This window comes from Schistocerca gregaria, chromosome 8 (assembly GCF_023897955.1).
Source record: "Schistocerca gregaria isolate iqSchGreg1 chromosome 8, iqSchGreg1.2, whole genome shotgun sequence".
In the NCBI taxonomy this organism is placed as follows: domain Eukaryota; kingdom Metazoa; phylum Arthropoda; class Insecta; order Orthoptera; family Acrididae; genus Schistocerca; species Schistocerca gregaria.
This window is the reverse complement of record NC_064927.1, coordinates 389,420,210-389,442,679: the sequence shown is the minus strand read 5'-3', so window position 1 is coordinate 389,442,679 and position 22,470 is coordinate 389,420,210. Positions and strand designations below refer to the sequence as shown.

Here is a 22,470-nt window from a genome sequence, read left to right as displayed (position 1 = left end):
CACGATTCACTTAAGAGTATGGGCACACACAGCTATTGTTCAGAGCAAACTGCTGGCAAAAGATAGTACTGTAGTGGAGTTCTGCCCTGTTGACTAAAGAGTTTGGTAAGAGTGCTGATGTTGAGTTGTGACAATACAAATTAAATTGCCTCATGGAAGAGTTTAACAGAAAAGCTGGAAAATCTGTACCTGTAGGCAAGATGGCGTCGAGTGAACATTTTTCGTCTAGTGATGTCCCAGTTTCTTTAAAAAGTGATAGTGAGATTTGTAAAATTTGTGTGAAGAAGGTCAAAAGAGGTATCCTGTGTGCCGACTGCAAGTACTGGTACCATGATAAATGTGTCAAAAGTCAATTTGAAATATATAAAAGACGAACATAACTGGACATACCGACAGTGCTCCGTTAGTGCCGCGGAAAACGAAATAACGAACACACTAAAGACAAAATAAAAAATAATAAGCGTGTTAACAGATGATTTAGTATCAGTCAATACAAAATATCAAGAACTTCTGAGAAAATATCAAGAGCTGGAAACTTAATATAAAGCAGTGGATCGGAATTATGGCCTAACTCAAGACAACGCCGTTGTTAATAGTCATTCCGCGCAGAAAATGTGGCGTATGCATAAAAAAACAAACAAGCAAGAACTACATGTAAGTACAGCCCCAGTGATACCATTATCAAACAAATTCTCAGCACTTGTAGCGGATTGTGGTAACACAATAGACATAAAAAAACCAGAAAGTTATCACAAAACTCCCGCTAAAGAACCAAAAAAGAACTTGCCAACCTTAAGATACACCAAAGGGCTTCTTCTGTATCCGGACAGTCATGGAAAAAATCTATCCAAACGTTTTCGCGAAAGTATGCCTTCAAAGCATTCAGTTTTCGCGAAAATCAAGCATGGTACAATGTTAAATGCAGTGGTGGAGAATATTACAACAGAAACAAGTCAATTGGACAAAGACGCTCACGTTGTGATCATTGGCGGCGGCAACGACGTATACAAAAACGAAAGCGAGACAGCCCTGAGAGGTTTCCGTAAGATATTACCAAAACTATTTAAAACGAACATTGTCATCACAAACGTACCGTGCGACATGATTTACCACTGTGGTCGTGTGTGAACAAAGAGATTCGACACTACATTCCGAGCTAAAGAAACTGTGTGATAAATTTAGCCATGTACATTTGATAGACTTAAGTAAGATGAGTCGTGATGAACATACAAAACACGGATTCCACTTAAACAGGAAAGGGAAGGACAAGCTAGTTTCCCACATAAGCAAACTGTGCGAGAAAGACAGTATGGAGAAAGCTCCAATTGCTCTGGGCTACAACAGCGAGACGTTTTTAGAATAAAGGACCATAATAATAGTTTTCAGGGATTTATTTCGGATATGACTGAGTCCCGTGCACGCAAAGAAAAGCCAGGCTGTGAAGTAAGTGCTCAGTCATTGCACTTCAGTTCCCAAAAACCAGTGTATGCGAAATGTCTTAAAAAGTGTAACTCAAATAATTTTGATTCGTGCAAAATGGTAAAAAAACAAGAAGGGATAACACCCTTAAAGTAATGCACTTAAATGTGCAAAATCTCAGAAGCAAAATAGACATTATGCAGTGAATTAATATACTACTTACTAGCAAGTAGTTATTTTAGGCAAACCATAAAGGTGGTGGTGTGGCAATTTATGTTATTAAGGATGTAGAAGCTAAAACAATTCCTTTCTTGAACACCACACCAAAGAAGGATCAATTGAAATGACAGGCATTGTACTCCACAGTAATGACCTTAAGTTACCAAAACATAAAGTGATTGGAGTGTATAGGCCACCAAATGCTGATGTAATGCTGTTTATGGATAAACTTAGTAGTGTTGCTGGTCACGCTGGTTCTAATGACCTTACTATATTAGGTGACTTTAATACAGATGCAAACTCAAAGAGTATAGTTAACTTGAAACTCAGTGATCTACTGACCTCACACAACCTTGTAAATATAGTGAACTCTGACACCAGAGTGACGGACACATGTTCCACTAGAATAGATTATGCTATAATCAACAAATATGTTATAGATAAGGTAAATTACAGTAACTTAGATTTTCTTTATTCTAACCACTTCTGTCAGGTGATAGAATACAAAAATTCAGTTGTGCCTAAAATAACAAAAATTGTGCTACAGAAACGAATGCTGAATACCTCAAATATTAATGCTCTTAAAGACAAACTAGCGAATGAGAAATGGGATTCTGTGTTCCAGGTAAAAGGGTCGGATTAGAAATGGAATGAATTCTACTCAACCCTATTGTATCATTATGAATATAGTTGTCCAGTCAGAGAAACCCAGAAGGTAGTTAAACACTGTCAAAATGGAAGTAATCCTAGACTAGCTTTATAAAGCTACTACTATGCAGGTTTTCAAGGAAAAATACAATAGAGCCAAACAAACTTTTAAAACTGAAATTGTCAATCTAAGGAAGCAGATTAACAGCAAAACAATAGAACAGTCTGACAACATAAGCAAAGCATCTTGGAAGCTGATTGACAAATACCGAAAAGGTCCCAACAAGATGAACATGGAACCACTCAGCATAAGATATGATGGTAACATTATAAAAAACCCAGATACTATATGTAATATTTTTAATAAACTACTACATTTATGGTGAACTATCAACGCATATTACAGATTCACAGATAAAGGTCCGGTGCCATCTCACCCAGTGTACCGAATTTGAATTTGTGGAAGTGAATGAGCAGGCAGGAGGTTCGCAGCGCAATATACATGCTAAAGAAATAAATTTCATCTGGATGGGATGGCATATCCAGTGCTATTACTAAAGCATGCTTAAAAGAAATTTCTAAACCTCTTACTCACCTGATTAAATGCAGCATTAGAGGAAACATGTATCCAACGGTTCTGAAAATGAGTGTAAAGAACCAGTGTATAAAAAGGGAAGTAAAGAAGAAGTCTCCAATATAATTAATTCCCACTTTTAGCAAGATATTCGGAAGCATTATCCTTTTTCAGCTAAGTGCCTTTTTCACAAAACATAAACTGCTTGTAGATTCGCAGCATGGCTTCAGAAAAGAGCTAAGTACAACCACAGCAGTTACACAGTTCATCCATGAAGTTTCCTGTCTGTTGACCAGAAGATGCAGACTGCAAGTACATTTTTGAACCTGACAAGAGCATTTGATACATTAAACCATAGGGTACTTCTTAAAAAGCTAAAATCTTATAGTATTGGGGATCAAGCCATGAATCTTTTCACCACGTACCTGTTGAATCGTAAGCAAAGCACTAAATTGTCATACAAACTAGATAATAAAATCATGAACTCCCAGTCCACTAGTGAATCTGTATTACAAGGAGTACCACAAGGCACAATCCTTGGACCCTTTCGCTTCCTTATATATATTAACGACATTGCACAACCCATTAACTCCCATATTGTAAGCTGTGCAGATGACACGTCAATCTTATTCTATGGGAGCGAATATAAAAACCTAGAATCTCTTGCTACTAGTGGTGTAACAGAAGTAACAAAATACTTCAATGATCAGGGACGCAAGGTGAATGTCGCCAAATCTCAACTACTGACATTTAAAACAGGCAGTTCTCATCACAACAATACGAATAGTGTGTGTAATATCTCTGCAACAGAAAATGGTAACTGCAAATTCCTGGGTGTATATGTTGATGAAAATTTGCGATGGACATACCACATTAATTTCGTATGCGGAAAAGACAGTAGTGCCATATATCTCCTCAGCCAGCTCGTAAAGATAGTTCCTAGCCAAGCACTGAAATTAGTATATTATGGAAAACTTTACCCCTTTCTCAATTACAGAATTGAACTATGGGGCTGTGCAGCTGATGTACATTTAATAGGAATACTACTACTACAGAAAAGGGCAATAAGACTTATACATGGGATGGGACATAGAAATTCAGGTCGTGAGGTGTTTGTGCAGCATCTGACAATATATTCTCTGTACATCTTCAAAATAGTTGTATTTTTTATAAGTCAACCAACAGAAGCAATCAAGGACAGTGATGTACACAATCACAATACTAGAACAAAGTGTAACTATTTCCTTAACAGAACAATGTTAAAAAATGACTGATAAAAGTCCATATATCAGTGGTCTCATTTTGTATAACAAGCTACCAAACTCTCTAAGAACATACATGGGAAACGTTTTTAAAACAAAATTAAAATCTTTTCTGATAGAAAAATGTTTACATTCTTTCAATGAATTTTAAGATAGTGATTGTAACATGAGGCATTAGCATATCAGTTGTAATGTGATAAATGTAAAAATAGATGTAAGAAACAACAGCTACAGAATATAGTGTATTTTATAAGCATAAATATAACCATAGTATTAAGTCTGACGTTTGCAAAAGCCATCATTAAAATGGCTCCACACAAAGAAAATGTAAATAGGCCTAAATAAATAAATAAATACTGAGTTGTGAGAATACAAATGTTTTTGCCTTATGGAAGAGTTTAACAGAAAAGCTGAAAAGTCATAGGCACTTGTAGCAAAATGATGAGCATGATACAAAAACCTACTCAGAAATTTCCAAGAATTGGTTTTGAGACATGAATAATGGAATATCCTTTGGTCCCCTGCATATCACTCTCTTGGAGACCATATAGCATGTTGACATATAAGCACGAATTCTTCCCTCACTCTATTAATGAATGGAATGGACAGTAATACTGATATTTGGTTCAATAAATGGTACCTTTTGTCATTGTAATTTTCTGAGTACAGATATAAATATAGATCACAAATAACAAAAAACCTCCATTGAAAGACACTGAATGGTACTTCATGTTGCAAGGTACCAAAGTTTCCCAATGGTTTTTCGTCATTTAAATATTATTGACAAGTAACTTTTGTCTTGTATCAAAACTATTTTATCATTATCTATTGAGCCATTCTGTATCTCATCTTATGGGCCAGTCCTTCACATCCCATTAAATTTTAGTAATTGATATAAGTATATTCATGTATATAAATAACAAATGTTTAATTTTTAGATAACATTCACCAAAAGTTTGGACGTGATTTAAATCGTTTACTAATATGTAACATAAATGCCCCATATCTTACTGAAGTGCTCTAGTTGAATCTCCATTGACAACTGGCAACTTTTATGAACAGAATGCATAAGATTACACAAAGCATTTGCTGTGTACCACAACTATTGTTATTGACTGAAGGAAGATTATGCAAATTATTAAGTAAAATTTGTAACTGTGTTGAGTATATCTTGGTAGGGAGGATGCAGAGTGGATGCGGAGACATAAACAGAAGTAAAAGTAAGTTCTTGAAAACAAACATAAGTCACACTTTGTGTTCTTTATTTATTGATTTTGCTCTTCAAATTAATAAGAGCATCATCTGAAAATAGTTGAAAGTTGGCTGTTAGCACTAAAGACTGTATTTAAAGTTGGCTGACACCTCTAAAGATTAAATTGGCTGTACAATAGTACTTAAACTTACATTTAAAGAACAGTAGTAAATGGCGATAGTTACATTGACAAAGACGTAAATGACACACGTTTAAGTACTATAGTACAGCCAATTTAATCTTGAGAGCTGTCACCCAACTTTAAATGCCATTTTTAATGCTGTCAGCCAACTTTCAACCGTATATTCTTATGATGCTCTCGTTCATTTGAAGAGAAAAACTGGTAAATAAAAAATACAAAGTGAAAATTGTGGCTGTTTTCAAGAACTTAGTTTTAACAGTTGCCCCCACTGCAGAACTGTAAGTATCTTCTGATGTGCCCCACAGAAGTATGTTGGGTACCTTGTTGTTCACCTCATATATTAATCACATGGCAGACAGTATCAATTGTAACCTCAACACATTTTGCAGATGATGCAGTTATCTGTAATAAAGTTATATCGGGAAAATAGTTTCACAAATATCCAAGCATATCGTGAAAAGATTTCCAAGTGGTGCAAAGGTTGACAACTTATTTCACATACTCAGAAAACAAAATTGTGCATTTCAGAAAAAGAAAAGAGTATTATACTATGATTACTTTTATTTATTTATTTCATGTTCTGGTCATTCCTGCTCTTGAATATGTCACAAGATATGGAATGAGTCAGTTCTCCAAGTTCATGTGATTATTACAATACATTATATAGTATTATTTAAGTAGTCCAGTAAGTTTCAAATGAAGTTCCTTACAGCTTATGTTCTAATAGAGAAAACAAAATATTTAAGTATGCTAGCAATAATAAGCAGGCATACAAATAAGGATCTGGGAATGTATCTAGGTGTTACAGGTACATAGATGTTACACATTATGGTTCAGGAACTCTTCTGCAGTGTAAAATAATGCCTGCAATAGGAACCTCCTTAATTTTTTTTAAACAAGAGATCATCATCAACAATACACTTAATTTGTGATGGTATGACATTAAAAGTCATGGATCCCCTTCTCAGGTTTGTATATTCATAGTGGGCATGTCTTGTATTCTTCTAGTATCAAGATTGTGATACACATTATTGGATTTAAAAAGACTCCTTTTTGGGTTATGAAACTTATATGGGAGAACATATAGAAGATCAGAACAAATCAGATGAGATCATACGAGTTCACAAACCCTGGCCAAGTTGACACCCATTCGTGAAGTTGATGGTCGTCCACTGTGGTCTTCATCTTCAACATTTGTTCTGCCTTCACTAAACATTTTATGCCAACGGAAAACTTGAGCTCTTGATATAATATCCTCTCCAAAAGTCTTCTAAAGCTTACCGTAAGTTGTTGTCACATTTTCACCCAATTTAATGCAAAAAGAAATGGCATACCGCTGCACAATATTATGCGGTTCCATTTCCGTGACGAGAGACACAAACATGTATTAACTTATTACAGCACAACTCATGACTGAACAGTTGCATCGGTGTGCCGCTTGGACTAGAAGAAGCTTATAGACCAAGGTCAAAGATATTGTGCCTATGCAAACCCGCAGGGTTGCCACATATTGCAAAGAAAATCAGTCTTTATTGTCACACCTCGTATATTCCTAGAGCCTAGGAACTTTGTTAACAGACTTTCTCAGGAACAGTTTACATCTAAGATAGACGCAAACTGTCCCAAGAGTCTTCCAGTTGTTGCTTTAGTATCTCTGCGATATTCTCCCTAGGATTAAATAAATCTGCGACCATTCGTGCTGCGTTTCAGCTTTTGCTTTCCTATCCTCAATTTTAATTTCCTGTCTCATTTGCTATGGACTGGATGCTAACTTTGGTGCCACTAACAGCCTTTACATATGAGCAGAATTTCTTTGGTTTCTGAAAGATCACATGACAGTATTCTGCTGCGGTAGTCATTGAAGGCATAATGCATTGCTCTCTTGACAGCCAAACGCGTTTCATTCAGTGTTTTTCTATCCATAGCCTTATGCTTTGTTTTACCCATATAGTGCAGTAATCTTTCTTTAGAAGCTATATACAGTGGAGGTTTCCTCCCATTATGAACTGTTCTACTGGGTACACATCTATCTAGTGCACAGTCAACTATTCTTTTAAACATAAGCCAGAACTCCCCTGTGTACTCCTGCCCTGTACTGAAAGTCTCAAGTTCCTGACTGAGATTTGACACTACCGATTTTTTATGTAGTTTACTGAACATACAGATCTTTCTGCTTGTTTTAGTTGGCCTTTGTAACAGATCTTTCTGCTTGTTTTAGTTGGCCTTTGTACTTTGATAATCATTCATTGCCACAACATCTGCGTCATGGTCCCTGATACCAGTTTCAATGTGGACATCCTGAAAGAAATCAGATCTATTTGTTGCCATTAGCTCAAATATATTTCCATCATGAGCTCCAATATATTTCCATCATGAGTGGGGTTCCTAACTACCTGTTCTAAGTAGTTTTGAGACAAAGCTTTTATTAAAGTTTCACGGGATGTCTTATCACATCCACCACTAACAAAACTGTATTTTTCCCAATTAATTGTAGGGTGATTAACATCTCCACTGATTATTACAGTATGATTGAGGAACTTACGCATAAGTGAACTAAGGTTTTCTCTGAAGTATTCAGTTACTTCAGGAGATGAGTCTGGTGGGCGATAGAAGGATCCAATTATCATTTTATGCCCACTACTCATATTAAGTCTTGACCAAACAATCTCACATGCTATATCAATTTCTACCTCAGAAGATTGTCTCTTGCGACAAATACTCCATGTCCATTTCCCGTTTGCTTATCCATTCAATATAACAGTCCTGGATACTATGGGTTGCAAGAGAATTTAGTCGTCATCACTTCTTACTTCAGTCAGGAATATGCGTTCTTCATTGCTGGAGATAGACACAGGTGTTCCCCAAGGATCTATCCTCAGACCTTTCTTTTTCATTGTTGCAATGAATGACCTGCCTTACAACATACCACATCCCGTCATATGTTATGCAGATGATACTATACTGTTTACCTCTCATCAGAACATCTCTGAACTCAATCACATAACAAAAGAATCTCTTGACATAGCTTTGGACTGGTTTATTGCTAATAAACTCTTATGTAATCCCGATAAAACACAACAGCTCATACTAGGCATGACAAAGTATATAGATACTAAATCAGTAAAACTTCTATATATTCACATTGACTCCAAACTTAATTGGCAAGAACATATCAATCATGTCGGCAAAAAGGTATCTTGGGTATCACGACTCTTTTTGACACTAAGTGACATGGTAAGCATGGATTACCTTCGGATGACATATTTTGGACTTTTCCAATTGCATATATCATATGGCCTTATTATATGAGGGCTAAGTCAAAGTTAGATATACCTAGGCACAGGTTAGCAATGACTGGAAATTCTCACAAAGTAAACCCACTCAGAATTTCAATAAGTTAGCAGTCTTTGCTTGGACCATGGATATAATTAGTTTTAAACATAAGTGGTACAACTGTTTAACAGATCACCCTTTTTATAATATTAAAGAATACTTTGATTTACCAGATTATTATATTAACTTTTAAAAACTGTTGCTTTTAATTGTATTATTATGTACTGCATAAACTTTGTAGAACTAATATTTAATGCTACACATTGTACTACTGTGCATTGTATGTACCTTATCTTGTATCAAACTGATGAAACCCATATCATTGTGAAATGATTTATGGTGAATAAAGATTATTGATTCTACCATGCAGTAGTTTATCTAAAACATTGGAAAAACTTGTGAATAATGAGACTGACCAATATTTATCAGTATCTGCATTATCTCCATCATTGTACAATCATTTTACAATTGGATGTCTCATCTTACAAAATTGCTAAGGTGTATCAGATACATACCACATAGGACTAACAGGATATATTGAATGTATACAAAGATGGGTGGCATTAATTGTAGTGGTTTTGTTAGAGAAATGCTGAAAAACATAATTGGAAAACACAGAATGTTAGATACCAATTGTTCTATGAATGCCTACTTACAAAGTTTGAAGAACAACTATGTACTAAGTGAAGAATCTGAAGATACTCTTCAGTCCCCTACGTATCACTCCCATAGGAACTCCGAAGACAAGAGTAAGACTTATTGCAATATGCACAGAGTTGCTCTTCCGACACGCCCCACTTGACTGGAATGGGAAGAAACGTGTGGTTCAGTTGTCTTCCTCTGGCCTTTGAACTGACTTACCCATCCTGTTATAGGCACCAACAGTTTTTTGTAGATTCTGCATCATGATGCAGCTTATCATTTTTCACATTAATAAATGTTACCAGAGGTGAAATAAGTGATAAATGAGTGATAAAAATCCTATGACGGACCTTTGTAAACTGACAGTTAACCACTGGGCCACACAACACATAAATGTCAAACATCTCACATAATTTTATCTTATCAAACACTATTAATAGGTCAACAGATCCTATGACAGTGTGTTGATTTTTCTTAAGTCTTGTCCTTGTTATTAAATGCAACATCATAACTGCTTCTGTGTTGCCTTTATTTTCCTGAAGGCAAACTGATTGCCAAATCTAATTTTTTCCCTTTCTTCTGTATATTCTTAAATTCTCTGTACATACTTCCATGATACAACATCATCAATCTCAATACTCATGGCAAGGGCTTGATTTGAACACATTATCCTGAGCAACTTCTCAATGCGGTCATTCACAAACTCATATCAGCTGCCACTTTGTTGACTGAGACATTCTCTATGTTTTGGTTTTTCTTTGTCTTTGTTTCCTGTGCAGAACAGTGCTTGTTATAATTCAGTATGCATTCTTGGTCTGAATATTTTCTGCAAGGGAAGGAAGAAAAGAAAATTAGGGTGTAATGACCTCTTGATAATAAGATCATCAGAAATGCAACACAAGCTATATTTGGGTAAGTGTCAGGCAGGAAATCACCTATTGCTTTTCTAATTAATCATGCTCATGTTCCTTTATATGAAATGGAGAAACCACAGAAAACCTAAATACGTACAGGCAAACATTGATTTGGACTGTGCTCCTCACAAATGAAGAGCATGTTCCTTAACTACAATGCCCTCTCACTCAGCCATTTTGTACAGTTTTAGATGTTTCGACTGCTGCTGTATGTTAACAGTTTTTATTGAGAAATACCTCCTTAAGCTGGACAAATATTTATCTAGAAGTGCATTGAATTTACAATTTTATGATAGTGGAAATTCCAGGATGAAACAATAAACATAAAAAATGAAAAAGGAACAAGGCAACAACTCTTTCACAGGTGAAATGCACAAAACGAAGCACTATTAAACTGCCAGAAAATTATAGTATATTTTAGGCTTCGGTTTTCTTTTCAGTATTAAAGTAAACATTCTATTTTTTAGAGATTTTTTTATTTATTTTATTATCCATCTTTAGGCATTAAAAACTGCAATTGATGTCATCATTTGTGTACATATACAGTTTACATAACTAACAGAAATGGTGTAATATATTGTAGATCATTATTGTCTAAATATGATACAACGTGTCCTTGATGCTGCACAAGGTATTTGCATTATATTTACATGTATAAGTTTAATCCAAGTGAAACTATAATAGTACCAGTACTTAAGATCATCTTCAGTGCACATTATAAACTCTTCCATTGCATAAAAAGCTTTTTCTCTAAGCAAAGCTAGAGAATGGCAAAACATTAAAAGTTAATGTGACCTCCTGATTTATCTGTAAATGTATTCATTTTCATTAGTGATTTGCAGGTGAATGGTTACATGTCTATTTTGCTTCATAGTTTTGTAATTATTTGCAATTGATATTTAAGATGTAATTTGCCTCACTCTATCCAATTCTCTCCAAGTCTCTCTAAAGCTGACTTGTGAAATTATTAATTATGGTATACTCATGGCAATGATTTCTTGACAGGAGTTCACCATGTGGAAATCAAGCTGATAGCCCCCAAACCAAACAAACATGGTGTCAGGAACAGATGATGCTAGTTCTTTGGTGTTAATAACACCCATTGAAGATTACCAGTTTGTCATCATCAGAGTTTCATCGAAGTTCAGAAGCTCTTGGGAATCAAAGTATGACATTGGCCTGATTATATTCTGGTGCAAAGGGTGTAAATGTCAGAATATCTGTATGATAACATTTAGAGTACCAAAGCTAAGTGTCATTTTTAAACTTTATCAGTTTCCCTGTTGTGTTGCTGACACCATTCCTTTGATGAGCATAAGCTTGGTCTACAAATAATTACATTTTAAACAATGACATTTTTATACATTTCATACTTTTTCTTAGTTTATGTAACATAACATAAATTTCAAGGTGACTTTATTTTTTAATGACAGCTTCACCACACCAGGGAACCACAATACTTCATATATCAACAGATCAAACAGTAAATATTGGAGAAAGGGTACAGTTAGACTGCAAAGTAAATAATGGAGGAAATTATTCAGTGATATGGTTGCATATTGATCCTAACAGACCTGAGACTCCATTAATTATATCCAATGGCAGTTCACTTCTCACTCATAATGCACGACATTCTGTGAAAACTGATACAGCCACCTCAGAATACTGCCTTTTGGTAAGTACAGATATTTACTGCATGTTGAATTTACTATACTTAGAGGCAACAAACTTTTAGTAACTACAGTCCAATCCTATTTTACAAAATATATTGCAATATGGATAATGTACTCACTAGTTAAGCATTACTCACTAGTTTAGCATTGCAGAAAAACAAAATTGAATAGAGATTGTATGCAGAGTTTTTCTACGTGTGAATGAAATGTACCAATAGCTTCAAAAGCCATTAAATATAATATTAGTTTTCCTATATACTAATAAATTTCTTGTGGATGCTAGAACCATTCAAAAGAAAAAGAGAGAGGGGACTGATAATTACAATTCATACTGTATGTGACAATAGATAGGACTTTCTAGGATGGTAGCAAAAATTGAGTGTAAGAGAGAGGCAGGGACAGAAGAAAGAGAGAGCAAGTAGAGAGTAATGTGGGTGAAGTTGGTAATACTGTTGTAAAAACACTGACAGTGCACTAAGTGTATCAGTTCACAACTCGTATCATAGCTATCAAATGACAAAAATTAATGTGAATGGAAGGAGAAGGCAGGAGCCAAAATGAAACATGTGTTTCAGTGGAGATACAAAAAGGTGAGTGGTAAAGCTCTGGCAGCATAAGCTATTTATTAAGCTTGATAAACTACTACATATTGAAAAAATCCCACTTTGTTTGCTCAGATGCAGAGACATACACACATTAAGTATGTAACTAAAAGAGACACAATGGCTGGATGCCATTATGTGTAGAGGTTCCGAGACTGTGAGAACTGAATGGCATTGCCCCACATGGATACTCTGCTGTGGCCCAAAGCAAAGCAACATACAAAGTGTTTGCATGTGTCACCACGTATGGAATTAATGACCTATGGAATCAGAAGACAGCTCTCCAAAGCGACTAGAGAAAACTAAAAGGATGGAGCACATGGGTCATAAACAACTGGATTGCAACTGGTCCAGCTTGGAAAGCTATAGCCCTTGCAAGCTACCTGCCCTACGCAATGCACAACACTGACTCACCAGATTTGTCCTTGAATAGTCATTTTGAAGCAGTCCTCAGGCCCTTGTCCAAAACACTGGTCCACAAATGAAAACAGTGGTTTATAAACAAAAGCACTGGTTCACACAAAAAGAGAACCATTTGCATGGACTCAGCATTGACAGTTCACCACTAGGGCACACTGAAGAAAGCCTACTCTTATTTGGATGGGAATTCTGGACATAAGCCCCTGGGAGCAGATTACAGCAGTGAGAGGAAAGACAGTCCTGTTGGTAGGTGTCCACTGCAACATGAGTGTTTTGGAGAGCAACGAGGTTCAACTGTGAGAAGAGAGTCCATTGATACATTGGTAACTCAAGATGGAAGTGCAAACATCACAACAGAATTCCTAAATTTGCTCAGTTTTCCCAGTATGCCTACCCAGTATCCCTACAGAAAAAACATATAAATAAAAACACAGAAACAGAAATATTAACTGAAAAAGAAAGAGGCAAGTCAGTGTTCACACCACAGATTTCACTCATTTCAACTAACTTACCATTCAGTTCTATAAAAGGCTCCAGTGTGACTATCAATAAAGCATGAGGGCAAACAGTCCAAATCTTTGGAGTAAATTTAAAACAATAATATTTCTCACATGGTAAACTGTACATAGAGTGTGCTGAACCACCACAAATTCTATTTGTATTTGCACCTGAGTGCAAAATACCAAATGTAGTTTATAGCAATATGCTTTGAATAAGGTAGATGCTGCACAAATGAGAAGATTAATTACATATTTTTTGTCAGTTCAGAAAACAAATGAAAAAAAAAAAAGCTAAGCGGAGCTGGTCCTTTACATCTAGTAATTGAATACGAAAGTCTGTTACCAATTTTATGAAATGTTGATTACAAATTTCAGATACTTGTTTGGGACACTTATAAAGCTTCTTCATAATATTAACACTTTATATGAAATCCTTACCAGGCTTTATACATTGTTTTGGACTTGGTGTTGGCATTCACTATTAATGGATAGTTTTCATATTTTAGACTTCATAAACAGCTTTGTAAGGGTTTTAAATCAATGGAAAATCTGGGATGTAGTAATAACTATATGAAAAGGATATCTTGCTACTCACCACTTAGAAGAGGCATTGAGGCAGACAGACACATTGAAAAAAGACTGTTAGATATTATTTAGCATCAGGCATAGACAAAACACATCACATTCAAATGCTCACTGTTGCCTCTACCTGTAGATGCCTCTACATGGCGGGTAGCAGTTTACACTTTTGTTACACTGAAGTAACTCCAGAAACAACGTTATTTGTAATTCTAATACAAGCATTTGTTATACAAATGGTCTAGTCTAGATACCTCTGCCGAACCATCATTTACTGATTTTTTTCTTACTGGTTCTGTCCATCACATGCTGAACAGGTAGCGTTGCAAGGTGGTTATAAACTCTTCACTTTTACTATCAACACAGTAGCTGCAGTGTACATACTCCCACTTGACATTCTGAAGCAAATACACGAATTTCCCTACATTATTTCTATTGACTACAAGTATTTTATACTCTGAATGAGAATCATGTGCTACGTTGTGGTTTTTAATTAGCAGAATGACTAAGCTAAAAAACAAAGAAATGTGGTGATATAAACTTTTGGAGATTGTATGCAGTGTGTATGCTGATGAAAAATCGGTAGCAAACAACTGAAGAATAAATTCTAATGTAATTGGATAGATAAAATAATCTACTCACACACACATATAAAGGTATTGAAATTTGCAAGACTTTGGTGCCAATGGCTCCTTCTTCTGCAAGAAGGGTTAAAGGGGGAGAAAAAATGGGTGAAGGAAAAGGACTGGCAAGTTTTAGGAAACGGGAAGAGTTTGGGAAAGCTGCCTAGAATCCCAGATCAGATGGGATGAGAAGGATAGAATGTTGTTGGGGACTGCACCGGACTAGATCTGGTTTTCAAATCTCATCCTGTGCAGTCCCCAACGATCACTTGTTTCTTCTCATTCCGGGTCTCCCTCTACAAAAACTCTTTAAATATGGCATCAGATTTGTCGCAAAATGTAGCAATTATTGTAATAGTTTTATTCATCTGTGGGTCATTTATTCAAGGATATTTCCAATTATTTAGCAGTACAGTTTCAGAGTAACAAATATAATTCATACAGACAGGCACTTATGTAATTACAGTTCTGGTTTGTCAAGAATGGGACAGGTAGTTGACCAAGGCTTTATAGTAGGACTATTGTGACATTTGCTCAAAGTAATTTAGGGAACATACAGAATGAGATATACAAATTTATAGTTATACCTATTATACACTTCTGTTGCAAATCACACAGGAAAATGTTTATTGTGCAGAAAGAGTATTAAAAGAATTATAAAAGTGCCCCTCTTTTCTAATGTTGTTCCATAGTCTAATTTTTAAAATATGTAGCTTCATTAAAAACCAGTTAATTAGCACTTACTTGCTGTTGAAAATAATGAAGCATATAATACACACCAATCAAATGATATTACATATTGACCAGAGCATGTATTAATGAGATATTATGAATGCTATGAATAGGTCACTCTTGCTGTATTATTTGTGCCTGTGGCCAGAAGTGAATGCACTTTGTAATATTCATTTTCCCAATACAGGAGATAGATGCCCTTTCAAGTTTAAAGAACAATTCAATATGTTGGCCAGATTTTGATGTAGCAACAATCTGCCATCCATCAAAGATAAACTTCTATTTTACACTGCAAATGGTTTGAATTTCATGTGGTGGGCTAATTAATTTTGAAATAACACAATAACTTCACACATTAGCAAAGTGATAGTCATGTTACCATGGAGCTGATGTATGAGGCTATAATAAATGAAAGAATCATTTGTTTACTGAATAGTTTCTTTACAATCATTTGAGGAAGACTGTGGAACATCTGGCATGGTTGCAACGCAAATCATACCTCCACTTTGGTTGATGGGTGAACTGACATTGTCTGTCTGCACTAACTGTGCTAGTCCACATGGGGAGGTGGCACACAGACTGATAACAGTTTTTGTTCTCACTGCAGGAAGAGGTGATGTGTTTCATCTACAGACAAGGGTGGCCATACAACAGTTTGTAGGGGAGGGCAGGGGTCTAGACCTGGGGGTATGAAGCATTTTTAATATTTTAGCATATGAATTGTGATTTGTAAGTAACCATAGAAAAGTTCCAAGTTTGACTCTGTCAAGAACCTGCATTATACCAGTTTTTAAATAATTTTTCTTGAAAGAAAAACACCTCACTACATTATATTTTTTCTTCCCCTCAGAGCTACAGGGTGAGGAGTGGGGGTAGGTATGGGGGCCCGTGTTTACAGATACTGAAGAAGGGCTGAGAAATGAAAAACAATAATTTGTTGCTGTTTTCCTTGACAAGAGGACAAAATGTTGCATTGAATGTAACATGTTAAGCTGACACAAAAAAAACTGTTTTTACTGCAAGAAATATGTGCAAAATACATAATTTCATACTATTGACTGTTTCAGGATCTGTCATGCTTTGTATAAATGTAAATAATAGAGAATCTTGACTGAAATAGTTACTTGCCCTCAGTAAAATCTTGAGCACTCTTTGAGACTTTCAGGCACGCACGGGCACATTCAGATGCTGTGGGTAATATGGAGTACTGGGTGTAAAAAATAGGACTGCTTAGTTTGATATATTTTGCATTGAGAAGTATCTCACATTGTGTTGCATTAGAGACTAGGATACTGACTTATTTTGCAAAAGTAAAAAAAGGGTTTCTTAAGCAAAAGAGAGCAGCAAGAATTCTGAGTAAAGCAGGTGACCGCACATGTTGCAAAGGCCTTTTCAGTGACCTTGGAATTCACACTGCCACTTCCCAGTACTTTTTTCTAAATGTCAGTATGCTCTTTGGCTTCTTGTAAAGAGTTAGATGATGACCAGTTTGTCTTTAGGAAAGGAAAAGGCACCAGAGAGGCAATTATGACATTGTGGTTAATAATGGAAGCAAGACTAAGGAAAAATCAAGACCGGTTCATAGGATTTGTCGATCTGGAAAAAGTGTTCAACAATGTAAAATGGTGCATGATGTTCAAAAGTCTGAAAAAAATAGGGGAAAGGTATTGGGAGAGATGGGTAACATACAGTATTCACAAGAGCCAAGAGGGAATAATAAGAGTGGATGACTAAGAATGAAGTGCGCAAATTAAAAATAGTGTAAGACAGGCATGTAATCTTTCACTGCTACTGTTCAATCTGTACATAAGAGAAGCAATGATGGAAATAAAAGAAAGGTTCAGGAGTGGAATGAAAATTCAAGGTGAAAGGATATCAGTGATACGATTCGCTGATGACATTGCTATCCTGCGTGAAACTGAAACAGAATTACATGAAGTGCTGAATGGAATGAACGGTCTATTGAGTACAGGATATGGTTTGAGAGTAACCTGAAGAAAAATGAAAGTAATGAGAAGTAGCAGAAATGAGAACAGCAAGAAACTTGAACATCAGGATAGATGGTCATGAAGTAGATGAAGTTAAGGAATTCTGCAACATAAACAGTGATGGCCAGAGCAATGAGGACATCAAACACAGACTAGCACTGGCAAAAAGGGAAGTCTACTAGTGTCAAACATAGGCCTTAATTTGGAGAATACATTTTTGAGAATGTATGTTTGGAGCACAGCATTGTATGGTAGTGAAACATGGACCATGGGAAAACTGGAACAGAAGAGAATTGAAGCATTTGTGATCTGATGCTGTAGATGAATGTTGAAAATTAGGTGGACTGATAAGGTGAGGAATGAGGAGATTCTCCACAGAATTGGAGAGGAAAGGAATATGTGGAAAACACTGACAAGGAGAAGGGTCAGGATGATAGGATATCTATTAAGACATCAGGTAATGACTTACATGATACTGGAGGGAGCTGTAGGAGGCAAAAATTGTAGAGAAAGACAGAGATTGGAATACATCCACCAAATAACTGAGGACATAGGTTGCAAGTGATTGGAAGTGGTACTCTGGGATGAAGAGATTGGCACACAGCAGAGGAATTCATGCCATGCCGCATAAATCAGTCAGAAGACTGTTAACTCAAATTAAAAAAAAAAAAGGGGGGGGCGTGGGAGTTCATAGAGAAGCTCTTTATTTTGTTGCAAAGATTTCAAACAAGCTCTCATGTGACTTACTTTCTATTTCACTGTGAATTCCCGATGATCTGGATCCAAGGAATAAAGTTTCTTGTTAGCTGCATGAGAAATAGAAATATATTCTATAAGCATGCATGTGTATTCTTACAGCACATACATAATTGTTGCTTTATTATTTATTTATTTAGAATTTCTATTATCAATGTACAGGGTTAAAATAAATGATTCATCAGATTTCAAAAGACTGCTTATTGACAAGCATAGGACATACAAAGATGGGTGATACATCAGAAAACAGATACACTCACCAAGTTTAAAAAGCTTGCCTCATTACTTGGGGGCTTGCTAGATGGTAGGAGTGTGATGACACTCAACAAGATGGAGGCAGTGAGGGAGAAGAGTTTTAGTATGTTAGAATATGCGAAGTGTTCTTTGGTTATGAGAGATCAGCATTCATTTGTACACAAATGGTGAAAAGCTGCACCTGGTTACCAGAGCATTTTGTGATGGTTTTGTTAGTTCCTTGACACTGGTTGTCTGTGTAAAGGGGAAAAGCATAGGATGACTGATTGTCTGAGGAAATCATGGAGTGTTTGAGACAGAGCTTTGTGCACAGCCCACAGAAATCAACTTTTCATACAAGCCGTGAACTGGGCATTGCAAAGAAAAGAGTGTGCAATGTTTTGTGGTGGCATTTGCATTTCAAACTCTGCCATTTGCAACTGTTAAAACACCTGACTTCAGATGATTATGTCAGCTGATTAGGATTTAATATTCTAATGCAGCAAGCTATGGAAGATGATGATGACTTTGTGGGGATGTTGTTATTCAGAGATGAGGCGACTTTCCATCTGTTGGGAAAAGTGAGTGTGTGGGGTTCTGAATAGTGTCATGTCTATGTTGAGTCGTAAAGGGATTTACCAAAAGTGGATATCGAAGACAAAGTTGTATGGCCCCCTTTTCTTCATCAAAGTAGATGATGAAAGGTTCTGTGTACCTGATTGTGTTACAGTTGTGGTCACTGACACAACTGATTGCTGACTCATTGGCTTCCAACTTTCAACAGAATGGGGCTCCAGCTCACTGAAGCACAATAATCCATGCCTTCCTGAACAGAGAACTGCCACATACTTGGATAGTGTGTTCACCGGATCTCACACCATGTGGTTTCTTCCTGGGGCATTATGTTAAGGACAAAGTTTATGTACTCCCAATGCCAACAACATGAAAGAACTGCAGGAATGCATCACTGCTGTTGTGGCAGACGTTGATGGAAATGTGCTAGTCAACCTATGGACAGAACTGGATTATCATTTGGATGTTTGCCAGGTGACCAAGAGCACATACACGGAACATCTGTAGAATGCATCCAAAACTTGATGAGTGCATCTATTTTTTCATAATCACCCTGCTTTGCACATTTTGTTCTTGCAAACAAATACACTTTGAAACTTGATGGATCTTTTAGTCTAGCCCTGTAATATGTAACATTTATTATGAGGAAACAAAATTCATTTCTAGAAGGGTCATCCAGAAATAAGTTTCCCCATTATTTTTTAAAAATCAAGTTATTTAGCTGGAAATATAGTGCATACGTAACAGAGATGTGACATAACAGCAGTAAAATGATGGTTGCACAAGTTTCAGCCATTTGTCAGTAGTCCAGCAGCAGTGGCTGAAAATAACAACTCTTATTCTTTATACCACCAACAGTGTGATTTGGTCTAAGGTGAAATTTCTTAACACACGAAACATAATGCCAATCAAAATTCATTGTTAGCTGTCCAAGTGTATAGACTGGAGACCACGAGCAAACAGATGGCGCATCACTAATGTAGACAATTTTCCAAAGGTCGTCAAAGTATCCATATTGAAGAGGTCTGGGAGGGGGAGTGGCAGGGAGGGGGGGCAAAGGGGGGGGGGGAACTGCTGCCCATTTAACCTTGTATGCTAATCATCCACCATACAGTCCTGATCTAGCTTCCAGGGATTTCCATCTTTTCTTACACCTCAAGAAGTTCCAGTCCTCTGGTGAGTATTTTTACAATGATGGTGAGCTGAAGATGACTTTTCTAACACTGGTTCTCTTCCCTGATGGCAGCCTACTTCAACACGAAATACAGGAGCTGACCCTATGATGTGATGAGCATCTCAGCTCTGGTGGTAATTATGCCAAAAAATAGCTCAAATATTGGTGTAGTTGTTGTTAATAATTTTTTTCAAGTAACTATTTTTTTGTTATAAAAATAGAGAAACTTAATTTCTGGCTGACCCTCATAGTAAAAGGAAATACTGAATAATGGGATCTATGGAATATTCTGGTTGAATGAACGCATCTAAATTATTAATATGTTTTTGCTCTTTGTTTATGCAAACTGGTAATGTTTTTAATGTTATCCTGGTAATTTTAGATAAGAGATATTCATGATACAGATGAAGGGAATTATCAGTGCCAAGTGGTAATTAGTCCAAATGAAAGAATTACCAGAGAAGTGAAACTACAAATACGCAAACCACCTGTGATCTTAAACAATTCAACAAGCACACTGACCCTAAGGGAAGGTCAGTCAGTCACACTGGAATGTTTTGCCACTGGCTATCCTCCACCACAAGTTTCTTGGCGCCGAGAGAACAACATACCTCTTCCATCAGGTGCTACAATTTACAGGTAATTATAATTACTATTGAGTAACTTGGATTCGATTATGGGAGAATAATAGTAACAATAAATAAATGCGTGTCTGATGAACATTTTTCTATGTCACTTGAAAGAGGAGAGCAGAGCAGCTGGAGATTGTGGTCATGTGTGTGAGATCTGTGCATGCTTGTGTGAATATACATGTATTTTTCTTTCTGAAAAAGTCTGGCCAAAAGCTCAAATGTGTAACAATCTTTTCATTGTGCCTATCTGCAACTGAACATGTCATTTTTATGGTGAGTAGCTATCTATCCTTTTTATAATAGTGTCAATATTCCAACCTGGACTTTCCATTGCTTGATTTTATGTTTTTTTGAGGTGATAATTAAAACCTTATGGCTGCCTTTATGACTGCCTCTCATAGAAATATAGTTTACTCCCATTTCTCAGCTTTTTTTTAAAGGACTTATGATAGATTATGATAAATTTAAATTATCTGGAAAAAAATTATTGAAGATATCCATTGGTTTCCTTTAAAGTTTTCTTTAAGTTAGTTAGTATGATTTTCCTTGGAACATTTTGGACGATAAATGTGGAATGAGCCATTTTACATTCACATCACAAAGTAATTAAGTTTTTATACAAAGACTAAGTGAAGAAACCTGGTATGAAGTGTATACTTGTGAAAATACTAACAAAAAGGTTGAGAAATTTATGGAAATCTTCATGTCATACTTTGAAGCTGCATTTCCCTTAAAAAAACTAAAATGTCAACCTAACTTCAAAAAGAACAAATGGATTACAGCAGGTATTAGAATCTCTTGTGCAGAGAAAAGAAGATTACACAATATAGCAAAGACAAAGAACATGCCTCAGGAATTTCATTTGTACCTGAAGAATTACAAGAGGATCCTCAAAACTGTTGTAAGGAAAGCTAAAACAATGGCAAATGACAAATAGATTGAAAATTCAAAAAACAAATCTAAAGCTATATGGGAAGTTATAAAAAGTCAAACAAAAAGTGAAACTAAACAATACAAAAATATAAACTTATGTTATGACAGACAAATGATTTCTTGCACAACAAAAATTGCAGGGACCTTCAACAAATATTTTGCAAACGTAAGTAAACAGTTGGTGAGTGGACTCTAAAAACACAACAAAATATCACCACCATCATCCAATAGTGTGAGAAATGCGTCTACATCATTGTTCCTTTCACGCAAAAATACTTAAGAAATTTTATGAGTTATAAAAACCTTGAAAACAGGGTACTCATGTGGAATTGATGGAATACCAGATGCAATTATTAAAAAATGCTGTCTTGCCTTAGCTGAACCCTTGAAACACTTGTGCAACAGCTCACTGGCATCAGGAACCTTCTGGAAAACTGAAACAACTGCTCAAAAAAGGAAATCCAGAATGTGTTTCAAATTATAGACCACTAGGACTACTGCCTGTATTTTCAAAAAAGTTAGAATTTTTTTTTAATAAGTGATTGTATGATTTCCTAAATAAAAATAAAATTCTCTCTCCCTCACAGCATGGCTTCAGGAAAGGCTATTCAACTGAAAGTGCAATATTTGAATTTCTTAATGAAAT

General features: G+C 36.0%; 1 protein-coding gene across 1 annotated transcript in view; it reads left to right on the top strand.

Annotated features, from left to right (window-relative positions):
* Positions 1-22,470, top strand: part of LOC126285015 (lachesin-like) — a 147,953-nt gene that overhangs the window by 59,739 nt on the left and 65,744 nt on the right. The window contains exons 2-3 of the mRNA XM_049984325.1: positions 11,839-12,080; positions 20,642-20,898. Of these exons, the coding sequence (XP_049840282.1) occupies positions 11,839-12,080; positions 20,642-20,898 (499 nt within the window). The remainder of the gene's footprint in view (positions 1-11,838; positions 12,081-20,641; positions 20,899-22,470) is intronic.